The sequence below is a fragment of the Salvelinus alpinus genome, chromosome 12 (genome assembly GCF_045679555.1).
Source record: "Salvelinus alpinus chromosome 12, SLU_Salpinus.1, whole genome shotgun sequence".
Taxonomy (NCBI): domain Eukaryota; kingdom Metazoa; phylum Chordata; class Actinopteri; order Salmoniformes; family Salmonidae; genus Salvelinus; species Salvelinus alpinus.
Window position 1 is genome coordinate 24,829,463 of NC_092097.1, and position 20,445 is coordinate 24,849,907.

Consider the following 20,445-nt stretch of genomic DNA (forward strand, 5'->3'; position numbering starts at 1 on the left):
TAGGCCGTCTCATCATTGTCAGTGATCAGGCCTACCACTGTTGTGTCATCAGCAAACTTAATGATGGTATTGGAGTCGTGCCTGGCCGTGCAGTTATGAGTGAACAGGGAGTACAGGAGGGGACTGAGCAAGCACCCCTGAGGGGCCCCCATGTTGAGGATCAGCGTGGGGGATGTGTTGTTACCTACCCTTACCCCCTGGGGGCGTCCCGTCAGGAAGTCCAGGATCCAGTTGCAGAGGGAAGTGTTTGGTCCCAGGGTCCTTAGCTTATTGATGAGCTTTGAGGTCACTATGGTGTTGAACACTGAGCTGTAGTCAATGAATAGCATTCTCACATAGGTGTTCCTTCTGTCCAGGTCGGAAAAGGCAGTGTGCAGTGCAATAGAGATTGCCTCATCTGTGGATCTGTTGGGGCGGTATGCAAATTGTAGTGGGTCTAGGGTTTCTGGGATAATGGTGTTGATGTGAGCCATGACCAGCCTTTCAAAGCATTTCATTACAACAGACGTGAGTGCTACGGGTTGGTAGTCATTTAGGCAGGTTACCTTAGTGTTATTGGGCACAGTCTGCTTGAAACATGTTGGTATTACAGACTCAGACAGGGAGAGGTTGAAAATGTCAGTGAAGACACTTGCAAGTTGGTCAGCGCATGCTCGGAGTACACGTCATGGTAATCCATCTGGCCCAGCGGCCTTGTGAATGTTGATCTGTTGAAAGGTCTTACTCACATCGGATGCGGAGAGCGTGATCACAGTCGTCCGGAACAGCTGATGCTCTCATGCATGTTTCAGTATTACTTGCCTCGAAGCGAGCATAGAAGTTATTTAGCTCATCTGGTAGGCTCATGTCACTGGGCAGCCCTCGGCTGTGCTTCCCTTTGTAGTCTGTAATAGTTTGCAAGCCCTGCCACATCCGACGAGTGTCGGAGCCGGTGTAGTACGATTCGATCTTAGTCCTGTATTGTTGCTTTGCCTGTTTGATCGTTCGTCGGAGGGCATAGCGGGATTTCTTATAAGCTTCTGGGTTAGAGTTCCGCTCCTTGAAAGCGGCATCTCTACCTTTTAGCTCAGTGCGGATGTTGCCTGTAATCTATGGCTTCTGGTTGGGGTATGTACGTACAGTCACTGTGGGGACAACGTCCTCGATGCACTTATTGATAAAACTAGTGACTGATGTGATGTACTGCGCAATGCCATCAGAAGAATCCAGGAAACATGTTCCAGTCTGTGCTAGCAAAACAGTCCTGTAGTTTAGCATCTGCTTCATCTGACCACTTTTTTATAGACCAAGTCACTGGTGCTTCCTGCTTTAATTTAGCTTGTTAGCAGGAATCAGGAGGATAGAGTTATGGTCAGAGTTGCCAAATGGAGGGCGAGGGAGAGCTTTGTAGAGCTCAGTGTGTGATTAGCATTAGCTAACTGTGTGCATGCGTCTAACCCAATCTGTCCTGTCTCTGCCACGCTGTCAATCACTCAGGAGAATGAGGAGGGCAGCTGGGCTCAGGTGAGAACTCCTCCCACTAACACCTGTCGTTGTTATCACAACAATTACCTGAGCCAGGGGGGTTGTCACCATGTCACAGAGAGCACAGTCTCAGATCACACACACACACACATACACACATACACACACGTCTACCCTTTTGGTTAATCCACGTACACAGATGAACCTCTCAATTGTATCTAATCTCAGCCAAGCATACTCACTAACTGTGTCCCTCCTGACACACAGACTCTGGCATACGGGGATATGAACCATGAGTGGATAGGTAATGAGTGGCTGCCCAGCCTGGGTCTGCCTCAGTACCGCTCCTACTTCATGGAGTGTCTTGTGGATGCCCGCATGCTGGACCACCTCACCAAGAAAGACCTCCGCACACACCTCAAGATGGTCGACAGCTTCCACAGGTCAGTCACCATGGTAACCAGCCAGCCACCACGGCAACAGCAACCGTTCTCAGGAGCTGCCATGCTACACTTTCAATATCAATATAGGAAAATGGGCATAAAAGTGATGACATATGTATTCAATTTGTGCAGTCAACAATGACATTTTACTCATAAAAATGTGGGAATACAAAAATAATATTGTGTGTACCAGGGCCAGTCTGCAGTATGGGATTATGTGCTTGAAGAGACTCAATTACGACAGGAAAGACCTGGATCGTCGTAGAGAGGAGAGCATGCACGACATGAAAGGTAAACATCCATACTCATAGACAGATCTCTCATTATAAATGTCATCATGTGAGATCCTGTCTCAGTTGTCTGTAGACACAGCACATTTGACTAATTTAGCAGACACTCTTATCCAGAGCGACTTACATTAGTGAGTACATACATTTTCATACTGGTCCCCCATGGGAATCAAACCTACAACCCTGGAGTTGCAAGCACCATGCACTACCAACTGAGCCACGCGGGATTTAAGAGGGTTGGAGCTCTATGTATGGACAGCTGTGCCTTTTACTGCTATCTCCACACACGCACGCACGCACGCACGCACGCACGCACGCACGCACGCACGCACGCACGCACGCACGCACGCACGCACACACACACACACACACACACACACACACACACACACACACACACACACACACACACACACACACACACACACACACACACACACACACACACACACACACACACACACACACACACACACACACACACACACACACACAGAGCCAGCTAAAGCTTTGCTACCTTATGACCTTCAGCACTGCATATGAACTTGACTCAGCTGTCCTGTCACATCAGAAGCCCCCTCCTCACACACACACCGCCTGTTCCTCTCTGAAAAAGCTGGGTGACAGCTGTGCTTATTCAGAACAAAGGGAGTATACCATTGAGAGTACACTATTGGAGTGTGAATACTTCTGATATGATATTCTCTGTCTGTTTATTAGATGCACTGGTCTATATGCTGTGATAGTAATATACCTCTTTCTGTCTCTCTCTGTCTATCCCTCTCCCGTCTCTCTCCTCTCCCCCCTCTTTCCATACCCCCTCCCCCCTCTCTGTAGATGCGTTAGTGTGGACCAATGAGCAGGTAGTGCACTGGGTCCAGAGTATAGGTCTGAAGGACTACAATACCAACCTGATGGAGAGTGGAGTCCACGGGGCTCTCATTGCTCTGGATGAGACCTTCGACTACAGCAGCCTGGCTCTCATACTGCAGATCCCCATGCAGAACACACAGGTACACACAGACACACACCCTTGGTCGAGGGACTAGCGTTGTGTAGGAATGACTAGGGCTGTCACAGTTACCGTGTTACCGCCACACCAGTCACGAGTCATGACCCAGTCAAATTCCCTGTGACCGTTGGCATTCATTTGAGCATTCAAAACTGCTCAAATGAATGCCGCTGATGGGTAGTTTACCAAACATGCCAATGACCCCCGCTAATGGCCTGGTACTCAGTGCTCTATTGTCCATCTAATTACTCTCTAAACACTTCATGGTTAAATGTGAAAATCTGAATGATGAGGACAAATGATGATGAGAATTGGGGCTCCTGTTCGGAAATGGACACGAGAAGCCCCGGAATATGCATAAATACATTTTTTAAACCCATTCTGAAAGGACCTACCAGACAACCGGTCCGATCTGAGTGAGGGAAGCAGCAGAAAAGCCAATTGTTTTGCAACTTTATTAAAACATAGCTGTACAGAAAGGGAGAGAGAGCGAAGCACAGAGCGAGCAGCTGTAGACTATTAGGGAGCGGAGGCCAAGTGTGTGTGTGTTTGTGTGAGTAAGACAATTTTGATAAATTTTGTCATATTATTTCATCCTTCCACAAGATATAGTCCCGAAACAAATCTAGGGTTGCTACCCAAGCCGGCTGGTCATTCGTTCTATTGGTTCGGTTGCCATTCTGGCTGGAAACATTCTTATCCCTTTGCTTGCTAGCTAGCCAACTACGGCTAACTTACAGTCACGCCAAACAGTGAAGAAAAATCAACAACAGTAGTTGCATTGGTTTAAGCTGTTTTCTAGTGACATTTTTTGGGATACATAACAATGAGCTAATGAGGTACGATTTCGCCTGGCATAGAAAATGTGCTCCCTCGTCAGGACACTGTTGTTCAGAGGAGCTAGCCAACAACACAGCTAACACAATAAATTCAAATTGAAGCTGGGAAGACTGCAAACTAGCTACACTTAATTTCGTTTGACCTTTTTTCAATTGACATTTCTTTATATATATCCATAAAAATTATGCCAGCTGATTCATGATTTCGACTGGCTGAGAAACGCTTCCTGCCTCTCTCTCTCGTTCCGACTCTTGACCCCGACACGTTCATTACTATGGGACAGTTGGAGATTGAATTTGAAAATTGAAACAATGTTGCAAATGTCGGAGAGACAGACACTAAGGTTTATACAAATCTCAGCTGTTGTCTAAAAGAAATGTGAGATAATGTCTCAATGCTTTTTATAGGGGAGGTCAAGTTTATAACATGCCTGGCTGGGCTGATGAGACAGTGGATTGCGCAGTCAGATGGAACAGAGTAAATAGGCATTTTAACACCATAGATTTAGCCGGTGGTAACTTGTGGAATAGACGGGATGGAATGCACTTTTAACCAATCAGCATTCAGGATTAGACCCACCCGTTGTATAAATGCTGTATATCTATATGCTGTGTGTGTGTGCGCCAGGCTCGGCAGGTTCTGGAGAGAGAGTTCAACAACGTCCTGGCCCTGGGCACTGACCGCAGACTGGAGGAGGTGAGTAACAAGGAAATAATGGACCCATAAGTGTTTCAGTTTTGCCGTCTTCCTGTGAAATATGGAATCTGTTTCTTTGTAACCATTTTGATTGGTTTTACATGGCTGTTTGTTTACTTACTTACTTACTCTCTCTCTCTCTCTCTCTCTCTCTCTCTCTCTCTCTCTCTCTCTCTCTCTCTCTCTCTCTCTCTCTCTCTCTCTCTCTCTCTCTCTCTCTCTCTCTCTCTCTCTCTCTCTCTGTAGAGTGGGGATGATAAGACGTTCCGCCGCTCTCCATCGTGGCGTAAGCGTTTCCGAGCACGGGAGGGGGGGGGGGGAATGGGCATGATGGCGGGCTCCATGGAAACACTGCCCGCTGGGTTCCGCATGCCCTCCATGTCCATGCCCCCGTCCATGGCCCTGGTGCCCAAGAAACAGCTGCAACCAGAAGGTGTGTGTGTTTGGAAAGGGGTACTGTGAGTTTGTAGTTAAATGAATTGCAGTCGTGTGGATGTGATGTGAGTGTGTTTTGCGATTCACTGATAATGCAAGCCCTAACAATAACAGCCACAAAATGATTTCATCTTAACGCTTGATGTGTGTGAGGGCATTCATGCGTGTGTCTCACTGCACGCTGTCTCCTCTCTGTCCCGCTCGGCCACGCCCACTTCTGCCACACACTGTCTAGCTCCTCCCCCGGCTCCCCAGAGACTCGACCCCTCTGCTGTACGGACGTACTCATGCTAACTCCACTCCACTTACTAACAGGAGCTAACGTTAACAGGTAAGACATCCTAGCAATGCTAACAAATGGCTAGGACCATTAGCCTATTCCTGACTGAGCAATGCTAACAAAGGGATTAGGGAAACCTCATGCTAGTTCCACCCCAGTTACCAACCCTCTCTCTCCCTCTTTCTTTCTCTCCCTCGCTTTCTCCTTCTGTCTTTCTTTGTATCTCTTTCAGTTTATTCCCATGACCTGTATGGACACATGCTTGCGGCCTTTCGAGAGTGACATGCCAAATTTGGGAGAGATCTTTACGTTAAGGGACCTGTATCCAGCGTCACCTCTCACCTTCTCCGTGGGACACGTGCAATACGGAGGTGACCTCTGACTTTTTGACCTTTGAACTCTGAGCGTGCTCATTGGCCACACTCGCTGCTGTAAAGGAGACTCGGCCCAGTCTCTATTCCCAGTAAACCCAGTACCCCCAGTAGCCTTGTTGTTGTGGTGTCGTGCTCCCGCATAGTCCTAATTCCTAATCTGTCGGTTCTAGTCCTAATTCTTTATCTGTGGGTTCTAGTCCTAATTCCTACTCTGTGGGTTCTAGTCCTAATTCCTACTCTGTGGGTTCTAGTCCTAATTCCGAATCTGTGAGTTCTAGTCCTAATTCCTACTCTTTGGGTTCTACTCCTAATTCCGAATCTGTGGGTTCTAGACCTAATTCCTAATTTGTGGGTTCTAGTCTAACTCTACTCTAGCTCCTGGGTGTTTTCCACCTACACGTCGTCCCCTCGGTTATGCAAGGTATTAATAATTTATTGTCTCTCTCTGTAAATAAAATGGATGACATATGTTTTTTTATATAAATATATATAAATATATATATTGGAATTATATATGGAGAATATTATAATATCATTGCTGTATGAAACCCAATGCCCTGTATTCGGTGGTGACTGTTCTATTTGTGTGTTGGACCTCTGTGTGTCTTATATGCTGTCAGTGTCTGGAGTTATATGAAGGACTCACTAAGCAGGGGTCTGTTACTCTATGTGATACTACTACTATGATTCTCAGCCACAGGTTCTTGGGTCCAGACCTAAACGGTTCAGTTACCTTTCCTGCCTTTTATCCCCTACTTTCCTTCTCTCTTTTCATATCTCCTTTCCTCCTTCCCCATCTCCTTTCCTCCTGACCTTTCCTATCTCCACTTGTTTCCTTCCTCTATTTGACACTGATGTAGCTATCATGAGTAGAGTAGGTGATCCTGTAGATATGAGAGGATACAGGATGAGCGTGTGTGTAAATGAAAGCAATAGGCTCCAATATTTGAGACTTAAGGGAAACAGCATGTTATGAAAGCCAAACCCTAGACTAACCTCCATGGATGGATTGTGTTGTTTTTCTCTACTTCGTTTCAAATCAAACAGTAAATTGCTGCTAGGCATCAGCCAAACGAAATCCTCACAAACAGGACACCTGACAGAGACAGTGATGATGCCATATATGGACTTTTCCCCTGCCGCCCCCTTCCTGTCCAGTTGCCATGGGGATGTGAAAGTGGCCAATGATGCTGCCTGAGCACTAGCAAGTGTTGTGTGTATGACCTCCTCTCCTCCAATGAGAGAGCTCTATCAGTGAACTAGTGAAGTGTTGGATGGGTGTATTTCTTTTTTATTTTACAGCCAATGTTTTAAAGGTGTCTAAAAGGTGTAATGTGTTACTGTGGCAGCTATGAGTACTGTGTGTGTATTTATTCCAGGTGTGAAATGATGCTGACAAATCAAGATGTTATTATTTGGCTATTTAAAAAAGTGTATTGTAATTCTGACACTATAGACATAAGTAAAGCTGTTTTTTTTCAAGATAAGTGTTGATGTTGTGTGTTCATTTTGAGGTGATGTTTGACATGCAAGTATGTGCGTGCATGTATAGACGTTAACTGCGGCCAAGTACTGAAAATGGTCTTTAATGCAAGTTTAGACAGAAACATCACTTCTTGGGACATCTACAAATACACAACAATCTTTATTATAAAACTCAAAAATAAGTTAGCAAAAAAATAGAAAATAAAATAGCAAAACCACTCTGTAGAAAACGGAACGTATTTACATCACGAGCATTCATTAGCAGTTTAAATTAAGCAGATGCATTGGTCAAACCTGCCATGGTACATATTGGCCCCACAAATAATAAACTCATGTTTTTAAGCATAACACACGCAAACAGAATGCAAGATAGATCAGGGAAAGATTTAGAAAAGGAGGAAACATATATTTTTCTGCATTAAGTCAGGACAGAAAACCATAATTCTCATTGCTCCTTTCCAGTGGCACTCAGTTCTAACTTGAGATCCACACAGGTAACTGGATTTTTGTCCTAAAACATGCATAGATTGATGTCGGTGGGTTCTCAGGTTAGGATCTGACCTGTAACCTACTGGTAGGGAGACGTGGACCACAGGGTTTGTTAGGTAGGGAATAAGGCCTCGGGCCTTGAAGAGGTGTGAGGGCTTTAGGTTAGGGCCAAGAGTTAGTCCTGCTCATATGACCTGACTAGGAAAAACCTCCTGGCCTATGTTGGTGTGTATGGTGCTGTGTGGTGTCCAAGTGCTAGCTTGTACCTAGCTGGGACACACAGGGCCTGTCCTTCTTTCTTCCCTTCATTGAAGTAGTCACTGATCTAACATGCTTGGATAGGTGGAATGTACAGTAGGTTTCCCTGCATAGCTTTCACCTATCCAGTTATATCACATCAGTGACTACCTCCTCATGGAAGGGAGTAAAAAAAATATGGTTTTGTGATGTATTGGACCTGTTAACAGCACACATGTATGGATGCTGCTCTGGGTTTATTTGGGAATGTCCACAGGTACAGGGTAGGCCACCGGAGCCCCCTCTGCTGCTGTGATGCTGTCCACGATGGACGTCAGAGAGCGCAGGTTAGTCTGCTCTGGAGAGTCTGCACTCAGGAGGTCTAGAGAGAGACAGAGAGAGAGCGTCAAAATAGCTAACATTTTCAACAAGTTCAGGGTGCATTGCTGAAATGTAATACAGTGTGTGTTACCCTCGTTGCTGTAGCTCTGGGTACAGTGGTCTGAGGTGTTGCTCCACTCTGGGCTGCTACAGCAGGTGCTGCCTGATCCCTGCTCACTCGACGACGACACCTGTTACCATGGAGACAAGGCACAGTCAGTCACCCCGCTTTATATGACACGACACGCCCCACCCCACACAGACGATGCCAGTGACACACACATTATCTCATTCACAAATATACACACACACTACGCTACTCACAACGACAAACACACACTACTATTGATAATCTTTGTCTGGTGTTGCCTGTCTCTTTTTCAATGATTCATCAAACAAATGTGTTTTTTTATTGTCATTTAGCAGACGCTACAGTAGTGAGTGCATACATTTTCATATTCTTTCGTACTGGTCCCCCGTGGGAATCGAACCCACAACCCTGGCATTGCAAGCGCCATGCTCTACCAAGTGAAACAAACACACTACGCTACCCACAACTCCACTCACTACACACACAGCTTCATCAATTACTTTATGAATAATTGATTGTACTACTGTGTCATAACACATTATCCATTTCAACTGTTTCTGAAAGCTGGTAGGTTAAGATGAAACTAAATCAAGATTAGGTGAGTGCTGTGTTTGAAGTACTTATGAGGGATAAAAATAATGTATGTAGCATGTCTCTTAAAACAATAGCGTTAGCAGCACTCCCAAGGGAATTCACGCACGTCAGGGTGAAATGTTTCAATATACCTCTAAGTGCTGTTCTGTCTGTGTTGTTAGTGGATGGTTTGATGAGGGCTCTGTCCGCGGTACTTGTCTATGACAACTGTCAATGAATGTAAGAGCTCTGTTCTGGAACTGTTCTGTTGAAACCTTGTATTCTACGAGAGGCGAACACCATATATCAGAGTTTACTCACCAGACATAGACCTACCCTCCTACCAGATAGCACACATAGACATAGACCTACCCTCCTACCAGACTCACACTAGCACACACAGACATAGACCTACCCTCCTACCAGACTCACACTAGCACACACAGACATAGACCTACCCTCCTACCAGACTCACACTAGCACACACAGACATAGACCTACCCTCCTACCAGACTCACACTAGCACACACAGACATAGACCTACCCTCCTACCAGACTCACACTAGCACACACAGACATATAAAAGCCTTTACACCTAACACACCCAACCGCCACACCTGCCTTACCTAAAGCACTGTTAATACCTGTAGGCCTACATGTACTAAAATAACATTATTTCCTAAATGTTGGGGGCGATTATCCCCATCCATGTCATTTGCATCTGTTTCCAAGTCTCTCTGGTCCCTCTTTCTTCACTCCTCATTCCCTTCATCCCTCTCCAGTCTGCCTCTCCCTCTTTGACGCCTCTCTCTTCTACTGTGTCATTCCTTTTCTCACTTTATTCACATCTTTTCTCTCATTTAGCCTTTTCCTCATATTCTTTCTCTTCTACCTCAACCACTCCCATCCTCATTTATCTCTGTTAACCTCCCTCCCTCCATCCCTCTCTCTTCCCTTCTACCTTGCTCTTTCTCCCAGTCCTCTACTGTAGGTTGGTGTGGTTCTTTCATCCCTCACTTCGTCCATCTCTTCCTCCCTCCATCCCTGTCTCCTACTCACCCTGGGTTGGGCAGGTCCGGTGCGGTAGTGTAAGCCCTGTGTTCCCTGGTCGTTCTCCTGCTGGTTGAGGGAGGAGACAAGTGCCTGCAGCCTCTCAATGTACTGGATGGCACTCCTCAGGATCTCCACCTTGGGCAGCCTCTGGTTGGGGTTCATCAGGGTGCTCCTCTTCAGGGCTTCGAATGCCTCGTTCACCTTCTTCAGCCTCCTCTTCTCACGCATTGTGGCCGCTTTCCGTCGGTCCATGGTCACAGTCTTGCGTTTGCACAGCTTGCAGGCCCAAGGTAGGCACTGGCCGGGGCAGTGGGGCTCCGGGTGGGGGGAGAGACCAGAGGGGGTTGCCTTGTCCTCCATACCTCCACCCAACCCTACCCCAACCCCCCCGGATAGACCCCCACAAAGCCCCATCATGGAACCCCCGCGCTCCTGGTAGCCCCCCTGGTCATACCCACCCGGCAGCCGGGACTGGTAGAAGTTGTCCCCCCCTTCGTAGAAGCGTTGGTCGGGGAAGAAGTAGGGGTTGGTCTCGAAAAGCTCCATACTGGTCGACGCTGAAGTTTAGGGGACTAAGACTCTGGTTTGGTTCCTCTGGGCTCTACTGTGTGTTCTATAGGGGTGTTAGGTCTGAGTGTGTTGGAGGGAGTGTGTGAGTGAGCCTCTCCCACTTCTGGCCTGGGTTAGTGGAGAGAGGAAGATGTGTGGAGAACAACTGGTGTGGAGCAGCAACTGCAGGTTGGCATTTAAACCCTCTGACTGCTGCAGGATCAGAGGGTTAAATTTAGCACGAGCCCAGAGAAACCTGACACGGCGTTTAGCTGTTGCTGCACATCTAAACTTCACATCTCTGTTGGGCCCTGCTCTCCAGGGCTTCAGGACCGTGTGTATGTGTGTATGTACGTGTGTGTTTGTGTGTATATGTGTGCATAGGAAGCTATGTCTATGTGCTCACTCGCGTGTGTGTGCATGTGTGCAAGGTAGAGCGTCGGCCAATGGCGTAGTAGATAATGGAATGTGATCTGGTTGCCATGGAAATTGGTCTAATTACCTCAGATCTGACCATGGGATCAAAGATGGCTGCCTTAGTGAGCTAATCCCTGCCTCATGTCCCCCTCCACGACATCATACCTGAAGTCCCCTACCATACAGTCTACACACAGCTGTCACCTCCACTCTCAAATCCCCATACTTGATGACAGAAAGTATCACAGCAGCTTTTGTTGAAGTTATTAATTGAAAGAAAGTTATTTTGATTAATTCTGAAAATAAGGTATGAAGATTTTCAGTATGGATATGTTTGACTGATGTTTTATCTCTATGAAGTTCATGGGGACATGGAGTTAAATCTCCACATGTTTTCCACATCCAAGAGAGTGTCCTTATTATTTGGCTTTAAGCCCAAGAGAATGGATGGAGACACATAACTGGACACCCCTAAGTGACTGTGGGCCTATTCTCCACTGTCTGGTACAGTCTGTACAGTCTGTACATTGCCTGGTATGTGTCTTAACAGTGAGAGTCACATCAGGTAAGATATTTGTGATGGCCTTGGTTGTCCTGACCCTGGACAGAGTGTTAGCCTAGCTGCCTGTCGCTAATCCCTCAATACTCGTCTCACCTCATAGCTCACAGGCTAATTCTGACAGGCTTCCTTCCGTTCGGATGCACCATCAACTACACAGGCTTATCTACTGGTCCTGACACTGCAGTGGTTGTCCAGGCAACCTGGCATGGGGACACTTCCAATACTTTTAGGTGGCCATTAAACCTTTCTGTCACAGTCCTGTCTATTCCTCTCATAGCCTTGTTTGTCTATACTATAGCCCTGTCTGTCCCTATTATACCCTGTCTGTCTCTCTCATAGCCCTGTCTGTCCCTATCATAGCCCTGTTTGTCTCTCTCATAGCCCTGTCCGTCCCTATCATAGCCATGTCTGTCTCTCTCATAGCCCTGTCTGTTTCTCTGTCTGTCCCTCTCATAGCCCTGTCTGTCCCTATCATAGCCCTGTCTGTCTCTCTCATAGCCCTGTCTGTCTCTCTAATAGCCCTCTCTGTTTCTCTGTCTGTCCCTCTCATAGCCCTGTCTGTCTCTCTCATATCACTGTCTGTCTCTCTCATAGCCCTGTCTGTTTCTCTGTCTGTCTCTCTCCTAGCCCTGTCTCTCTCTCTCATAGCCCTGTCTGTTTCTCTGTCTGTCTCTCTCATAGCCCTGTCTGTCCCTATCATAGCCCTGTCTGTCTCTCTCATAGCCCTGTCTGTTTCTCTGTCTGTCCCTCTCATAGCCCTGTCTGTCTCTCTCATAGCCCTGTCTGTCCCTCTCATAGCCCTGTCTGTCTCTCTCATAGCCCTGTCTGTCTCTCTCATATCCCTGTCTGTCTCTCTCATAGATCTGTCTGTTTCTCTGTATGTCTCTCATAGCCCTGTCTGTCCCTATCATAGCCCTGTCTGTCTCTCTCATAGCCCTGTCTGTTTCTCTGTCTGTCCCTCTCATAGCCCTGTCTGTCTCTCTCATAGCCCTGTCTGTCTCTCTCATATCCCTGTCTGTCTCTCTCATAGCCCTGTCTGTTTCTCTGTCTGTCTCTCTCATAGCCCTGTCTGTCCCTATCATAGCCCTGTCTGTCTCTCTCATAGCCCTGTCTGTTTCTCTGTCTGTCCCTCTCATAGCCCTGTCTGTCTCTCATAGCCCTGTCTGTCCCTATCATAGCCCTGTCTGTCTCTCTCATAGCCCTGTCTGTTTCTCTGTCTGTCCCTCTCATAGCCCTGTCTGTCCCTATCATAGCCCTGTCTGTTTCTCTGTCTGTCCCTCTCATTGACCACCAGACAGGTCTATAAGACCCTGTAGTGGTCTGTCTCTCATGGAATTAGGCACCTATCCAATTTTTTCATAGATCACTGACATGCTGTAAAATTTGTTCCGATGCCTGCAGAATGTGTTGTTGGGTGAGGCAGAGTTGTGTTGGGGTAGTGGTCAAGGTCGGTAGTGCTATAGTTCAGCGTAGGGTTCACTAGGGCTAGGTTGGCTAGAGGTCTGGGACAGGGCTAGGTTGGCTAGAGGTATGGGACAGGGCTAGGTTGGGTAATGGTCTGGGACAGGGCTGGGTTGGGTAATGGTCTGGGACAGGACTATGTTGGGTAATGGTCTGGGGCAGGGCTAGGTTGGCTAGAGGTCTGGGACAGGGCTAGGTTGGCTAGAGGTCTGGGACAGGGCTAGGTTGGGTAATGGTCTGGGGCAGGGCTAGGTTGGCTAGAGGTCTGGGACAGGGCTAGGTTGGCTAGAGGTCTGGGACAGGGCTAGGTTGGGTAATGGTCTGGGGCAGGGCTAGGTTGGGTAATGGTCTGGGACAGGACTATGTTGGGTAATGGTCTGGGGCAGGGCTAGGTTGGCTAGAGGTCTGGGACAGGGCTAGGTTGGCTAGAGGTCTGGGACAGGGCTAGGTTGGGTAATGGTCTGGGGCAGGGCTAGGTTGGCTAGAGGTCTGGGACAGGGCTAGGTTGGGTAATGGTCTGGGGCAGGGCTAGGTTGGCTAGAGGTCTGGGACAGGGCTAGGTTGGCTAGAGGTATGGGACAGGGCTAGGTTGGGTAATGGTCTGGGACAGGGCTGGGTTGGGTAATGGTCTGGGACAGGACTATGTTGGGTAATGGTCTGGGGCAGGGCTAGGTTGGCTAGAGGTCTGGGACAGGGCTAGGTTGGCTAGAGGTCTGGGACAGGGCTAGGTTGGGTAATGGTCTGGGGCAGGGCTAGGTTGGCTAGAGGTCTGGGACAGGGCTAGGTTGGCTAGAGGTCTGGGACAGGGCTAGGTTGGGTAATGGTCTGGGGCAGGGCTAGGTTGGGTAATGGTCTGGGGCAGGGCTAGGTTGGGTAATGGTATGGGGCAGGGCTAGGTTGGGTAATGGTCTGGGGCAGGGCTAGGTTGGGTAATGGTCTGGGACAGGGCTGGGTTGGGTAATGGTCTGGGACAGGACTATGTTGGGTAGTGGTCTGGGACAGGGCTAGGTTGGGTAGTGGTCTGGGACAGGGCTGGGTTGGGTAGTGGTCTGGAACAGGGCTAGGTTGGGTAATGGTCTGGGGAAGGGCTAGGTTGGGTAATGGTCTGGGTCAGGGCTAGGTTGGGTAGTGGTCTTGGGCAGGGCTAGGTTGGGTAGTGGTCTGGGACAGGGCTAGGTTGGGTAATGGTCTGGGGCAGGGCTAGGTTGCGTAGTGGTCTGGGACAGGCCTAGGTTGGGTAGTGATCTGGGACAGGGCTAGGTTGGGTAGTGGTGGTCTTGGACAGGGTTAGTTTGGGTAGTGGTCTGGGACAGGGTAGAGGGTCATTTTACTACAGTTGAGTGCAGGCTTGTGTGTGTGTGTGGGGGGGGGGCTGTCAGGTTAGCCAGTGATGGATGGTCACTGATGGTGGAAGGAGTACAAAGATGCCTGTGTGGGTCTCAGTAAGAGGGGGGCAGCAGTGTGTTAGAGTCACTCATAACCCCCCCCCTCCCCCAAATCTGTCCTACACATACACACTCACACACCTCCCCACCTCATTTTCAGCAGAACCTGAGAACTTGTGTGTGCCAGCCGTATACTCCCCCAACACCCCCCAGGTTGGGGAAAAGTCCCCTCTCTGCATTTAGAAGTGAAGGGGAACAGTGAGGTACAGTCACCAGGGGGTCCACAATGTTTACTTCTGGTCTGCAGTTGTTCTATATTAGTTTATCTTTGGAATTCAGCACACAAGCCCTGAGACTCAGTCACAGCTCTGTTTGACTGATGAGTAGTCTGAGTAGTCATCATATCCTGGTTGGACATTTTGACAGGCATTGTCACTGTTGTCAAAACAGACCTCTTCACTTTGAATATCCACAGTAAAATATGTTAAGTGTGTGTGTTTGGGTGCATGTGTGTGTGTGGTCTGGTTATTGCCAACAGTGTTCCACTTTTCCTCAATGACAAGCAGCAGCACATTGCGGGACAGCTGAGATGGGCTGGGGGTGAAGTGTGGGGGGAAAGGGGGAGAGGAGAGGGGTAGTGTTTTAAATCGTACTCTTTATTCTAAAGCTGTAATTGTTACAATGAACAATATTCCTTCCTTCTTGTAGTGTACATGTTATAAGTTGCTCTGGATAAGAGAGTACTGTATGTCAATAATATGACCTAGATGTAAATGTCCTTGTAGATCGTAAGGAAAAGGATGACAGAGTAGGATGAAGTTGTTCCTACACACTGATCTATGGCCAGTTAGACATTTTTCCCTCTGATGGTTGAGATTAGGATTTGAGGAGGGGAAGCAGTTGAGGATCCAATTTGTCTCCTAGTGTAGATACCCAGAGTGTGGCTGTCTTAGTCCAGGAATGTATCCTCTCTCTGGCTCGGCTCTCAACTCTTAGAAAAATATAATGGGCTGCATAACCATAGCGACAGCGACAGATGCCCCCTTGTCCATCGTCAAGGAGATTGGCTGTTGCTATGGGGAACTCTCCACGACAACCCATCAGTCTACAGCTAAATGGGAGAAGGGAAAGTATGACTGTATGTCAATCACTCCATCAATACGATCAACCGATCACACATATCACATGCCCATGGTTGTGGTAGGTTGATATACCCATGTGTGGGGAAGGCAAAGGTGTATTAATCAATCAATCTACCTATTAGTCAATTAAAAGTGACATCAAGGACAGTACAGTATGAAGATAGGCAGACTGCTTCTCCAATAGAAATCCCCAATCACGCTTGCAGGCGATGTCATGGCGATGCTGGCTGGTAGGGTGCCATTTGAGGTCGGTTTTGGTTCGTTTAAAAGAAAAATCACAGTTTTCAGTTTCGATTTTGATTATTATAATTTTTTACAGTAAATGTATTATGTGGGTTAAATGATGTAACATCACAGAAAACAAAAATTGATGTTAGTGACTGCCCAGTGCTAGTAATAATTACTATTTTTATTACTAGCACTTATTAGGCTCTAACCTTAATTTATTCACATGACTTTATATTTTGGTTGTGTATATTACATATTTGTTTTTAGTATCATATATATGATAATGACTATTATTTCATTAATAAAACCCCAATGATGGTAGTGACTGCCCATTACTGCATATCACTTATTAATAAACCATCCTTTATTCAGATTACTTTACTTGAATAAAATATTTCAGTGTGTATATACATTTATTTTATTTGATGAGTCTAAATCATCGTCTCACCTCTGCTCAAGCAGTAGCAGCCAGCCAGCCATCTATCTATCTCTATGCTCTCCAAAGAATCATTCTTCAGGCTAGTAGGCATACTTTTAAGCTGGGGCGAAACTTTGGTTTTAAATGTGGGATGCGACTGCCTACCCGATTACTCGGAGGCGTCAGTATAGTCCTAAATCACACCTTTGCCCTGTTTTGTGTCACATTCCACATTATAAAACTGGTGGGGACAAAAATGCAATTTTAGAATGTGGGCGGGACATGTCTGTCCTCAGTGATAGTTGTGCCCCTGCTTTTAAGACTTCTAAATAACAACAATCAATCAATTAGATGTATTGTTGGGCAGAGATACCTAACGCTACCTCCCTCTATCCCTCTCCGTGTCTGTCTGTCTGTCTGTCTGTTGGTGTTAGTGCCAGATCTGACTGCCTACCGAATGTCGCGCAGATCTGCTTCACAAACAAACGTTTTGGATGCTTATTCGATGCTTTTCTTACACAACTCCACCCCATAGTTACTGTTGCTACGACTAACATATGCGTGCTAGCTGTTCCCGGGAAAAGGGGAGACAGATCGGGAAAGGTGCTGAAACAAAAAGTAGCAATAGATAGCTGCCTATGCTGAGAAGCAACAGTGTGTTCTGCGGACTGGCTAGCAACCGGTTTTTACCTTATAAATTAGTTTGGTTAGTTTGTATTTATTTTACTTTTCCATTTAGAATAAAGAAGACTCAGTGGCTTCTGTCTAGTCACTATCTGAAAAGCATGTCAAGGTAATTACACCATTAGCTACACCATTTGCATTTTATGCCCATTGTTGAATAAAAAAAGTGTTAGCATTAGCTACTTCAATGTAAAAATTACTGTAAAGGTACCAACCACACAGTCTTCTCCCAAACTGATTCAACTGTTCATCCAACGCTTTTATAGACTCATACCATTAGAAAAGCAAGCATGTGATTGGAAGAACGGTATTGAACGGTATTGATAAACTAATCAGGGGCCCCATAAGAATTTAAATATCAATGTGACCCCGCCCCCAGTCGTGAGAATGACCGCACGTGGTCAGATCAGCATGAGTTTCCCCATTTTCATCCTATTTATTGAATATCGGTTATTGGTGGACGATAATATTGTTGAAACAATATCTTGGTTGCTGTCTAGTTATCATACATCGGCCCAACCCTATCAGGATAATCATAAACAGAACCATGTACATAATTCATTTTCAAAAAGGCAATCAGTTGGTGTGGGAAGTAGTTAGTGTAGTTATCTCACATCTTATCTACATGTCTTCCCCTGCCTAGCAGTGTATGGAGCCTCTAAGACAGCCCTCAAACTGTTTATCAAGACGCTACGCCACGAAGAAGAGCCATGGGGGGTCAAATTGTCAACCATCCTGCCATCTTCATAAAATACATCTACATTACTTGCTCTTAGGCTGGGTTTCTGTACGGCACTTTGTGACATCTGCTGATGTAAAAAGGTCTTTATAAAAAATGTGATTGATTACATTTGAAGACAGGTGAGAAGGAGAGAGGGTTTGGATGTAACCCACAGGGGACATGAATTCAGATTGGAGGGATGGTTTTGGTGTAACATACTGTACATGAATAGGGATCAGGGGAATGGTTTGGTTTTAACACACAGAAGACATGATTGCTCTTAGACCATCATACTTATACGTTCTTACTGATTTCAACACAGCACTATAGAGTTTAGAGTAAATATTGATAAACCTTAAGGAAAAGGATCTTGGACAGTCAGTATAAAGATATAGCAACTTATGCAGTCCTATAAAAGTACATTTCTCAAATTGAGGGAGCGAGACCAAGTTTTGAGGGAGCGTGCAAATGTCGAACTGACTGCATGAATGTCCACCAGTGCTGTTGACAGAGAATTGAATGTCCATTTCTCGTCAAAAAGCGACCTCCATCGCTGTTTTAGCCCGAGTGGTTTGGGACGAGTTGGACCACAGAGTGAAAGAAAAGCTAACAAGTGCTCAGCATATATGGGAACTCCTTCAAGACTGTTGGAAAAGCATTCCAGGTGAAGCTGGTTGAGAGAATGCCAAGTGTGCAAAGCTGTCATCAAGGAAAAGGGTTACTACTTTGAAGAATCTCAAATATAAAGTATATTTTGATTTGCTTAACACTTTTTTGGTTACTACATGATTCCATATGTGTTATTTCATAGTTTTGATGTGTTCACTATTATTCTACAATGTAGAAAATAGTAATAATAAAGAAATATCCTTGAATGAGTAGGTGTGTACAAACTTTTGACTGGTACTGTACATACAGTGCCTTTGGTTGGATGCGTAGCGTTGCTGCTGTTTTCAGGTCTCTCCAGAGATGTTCAATCGGGTTCAAGTCCGGGCTCTGGCTGGGCCACTCAAGGACATTCAGAGACTTGTCCCGAAGCCAATCCTGCGTTGTCTTGTCTGTGTGCTTAGGGTTGTTGTCCTGTCGGAAGGTGAACCTTCGCCCCAGTCTATTGTGTCCTATGCCAACCTTGTAGCATCATACCCAAGAAGACTCGAGGCTGTAATCGCTGCCAAAGGTGCTTCAACAAAGTACAGATTCAAGGGTCTGAATACTTAAGTAAATGTGATATTTCAGTTTTCTATTTTTTTTGCAAAAATGATTATTGGGTATTGTGTGTAGATTGATGAGGGGGAAAAAATGATTTAATCCATTTTAGAATAAGGCTGTAACGTAACAAAATGTGGAAAAAGTCAAGGGGTGTGAATATTTTCTGAATGTGCTGTATAATATATATATACTGTATATACTGTATATGTATATATAATATATTTCCTTTATTTATTTTTTGCTGCCTCTTGGGCATTAAACGGGCCTGGGCCCAAGGCCTTCAGCACTGGTAAACCCCTGCATTAATCTGGCCCTGGTCTTTACGGGAAGTGGACCTGTTGTCTGAACTACTGACCAACCCCCTGCCTCTGTAAATTAATTGTGGACAACAATAGAAAAAGACACTGTCCATTTGCATTGGAACATGTAATAACACATGCATGATGCGTACAGTAAGAACCTTCTTTGGATCATTTTCTCATGACCCAACATAGCATGAGAAAATACATTACTCTGTTCCACCATAACTACTGTTTGTAGCCAACCAGAACACTAAGGTCTGTTCCACCATCATAACTACTGTATGTAGCCAACCAGAACACTAAGGTCTGTTCCACCATCATAACTACTGTATGTAGCCAACCAGAACACAAAGGTCTGTTCCACCATCATAACTACTGTATGTAGCCAACCAGAACACTAAGGTCTGTTCCACCATCATAACTACTGTATGTAGCCAACCAGAACACTAAGGTCTGTTCCACCATCATAACTACTGTATGTAGCCAACCAGAACACAAAGGTCTGTTCCACCATCATAACTACTGTATGTAGCCAACCAGAACACTAAGGTCTGTTCCACCACCATAACTACTGTATGTAGCCAACCAGAACACTAAGGTCTGTTCCACCACCATAACTACTGTATGTAGCCAACCAGAACACTAAGGTCTGTTCCACCACCATAACTACTGTATGTAGCCAACCAGTGTCCCCCGTGTCTGCTGTTAAGTAATGAACAACTTACATCATGTAATTTGAGTGATTTCTAAAGGTTATGTGACACCAATCATCATTTGAATACTCCCATTCATCCTTTTTCAGGATGAAGCGTCCCACCTGTGTTCTTCCAGAGCCCTGGAGGCCGGGGGAAAAGCCTTCTAAATTGGGGGGAAAGAGTAATGCTCTGGGCCCAGCCACACTACTCCGTACTGGGCCTTTTATCGCAGCGTAAGCCCCTACAACAAACAGAATGTGCATACGCAGCTGTCACAGTCTTAGTGCAAGTGGTGTCATGTTAAATCACAGGAATGATCTGAGTCTGTCCACTGCCCTGCCCCGCACTGGCATCCCACTAACTGGCAGTATACATACATATATTACATACAGGACATACCCCACTGTATCACATACCCCCCCCATTCACTGACACAAACACACAACACATACCCTCACTCACGATCTGGAACACACCAATACAGTATACCCCACTGGAAAACAAACCTCAATCACACACACAACACTGT

General features: G+C 46.2%; 2 protein-coding genes across 12 annotated transcripts in view; one reads left to right on the plus strand and one right to left on the minus strand.

The window, feature by feature from the left end:
• ppfia4 (PTPRF interacting protein alpha 4) overlaps positions 1 to 7,321 on the plus strand; it is a 110,694-nt gene extending 103,373 nt beyond the window's left edge. For 5 of the 11 annotated variants that reach the window (XM_071335467.1, XM_071335460.1, XM_071335461.1 and 2 more), the window contains 8 exons: positions 1,477 to 1,503; positions 1,732 to 1,907; positions 2,101 to 2,198; positions 3,035 to 3,210; positions 4,677 to 4,745; positions 4,992 to 5,178; positions 5,416 to 5,511; positions 5,693 to 7,321. In XM_071335467.1, coding sequence (XP_071191568.1) covers positions 1,477 to 1,503; positions 1,732 to 1,907; positions 2,101 to 2,198; positions 3,035 to 3,210; positions 4,677 to 4,745; positions 4,992 to 5,178; positions 5,416 to 5,474 — 792 coding nt within the window. In that variant the 3' untranslated portion in view covers positions 5,475 to 5,511; positions 5,693 to 7,321. The remainder of the gene's footprint in view (positions 1 to 1,476; positions 1,504 to 1,731; positions 1,908 to 2,100; positions 2,199 to 3,034; positions 3,211 to 4,676; positions 4,746 to 4,991; positions 5,179 to 5,415; positions 5,512 to 5,692) is intronic. The other 6 variants (XM_071335471.1, XM_071335466.1, XM_071335469.1 and 3 more) reach the window with 3 other exon arrangements.
• An 83-nt stretch (positions 7,322 to 7,404) lies between these two features.
• myog (myogenin) lies at positions 7,405 to 10,873 on the minus strand. Its single transcript, XM_071335475.1, has 3 exons — positions 10,150 to 10,873; positions 8,518 to 8,617; positions 7,405 to 8,427 (listed from the first exon to the last, which is right to left on the minus strand). The coding sequence occupies exons 1-3, from the start codon at positions 10,687 to 10,689 to the stop codon at positions 8,303 to 8,305; spliced, it is 765 nt and encodes a 254-aa protein (XP_071191576.1). The 5' UTR covers positions 10,690 to 10,873; the 3' UTR covers positions 7,405 to 8,302.
• Positions 10,874 to 20,445: the final 9,572 nt, after the last annotated feature.

Coding starts and splice junctions, on each gene's coding strand:
- myog (XM_071335475.1), bottom strand. CDS start 10,689: ATGGAGCTTTTCGAGACCAACCCCTACTTCTTCCCCGACCAACGCTTC. Junction 8,618..10,149: donor CCGGACCTGCCCAACCCAGG/GTGAGTAGGAGA, acceptor CCATGGTAACAG/GTGTCGTCGTCGAGTGAGCA. Junction 8,428..8,517: donor CCAGAGCTACAGCAACGAGG/GTAACACACACT, acceptor GTCTCTCTCTAG/ACCTCCTGAGTGCAGACTCT.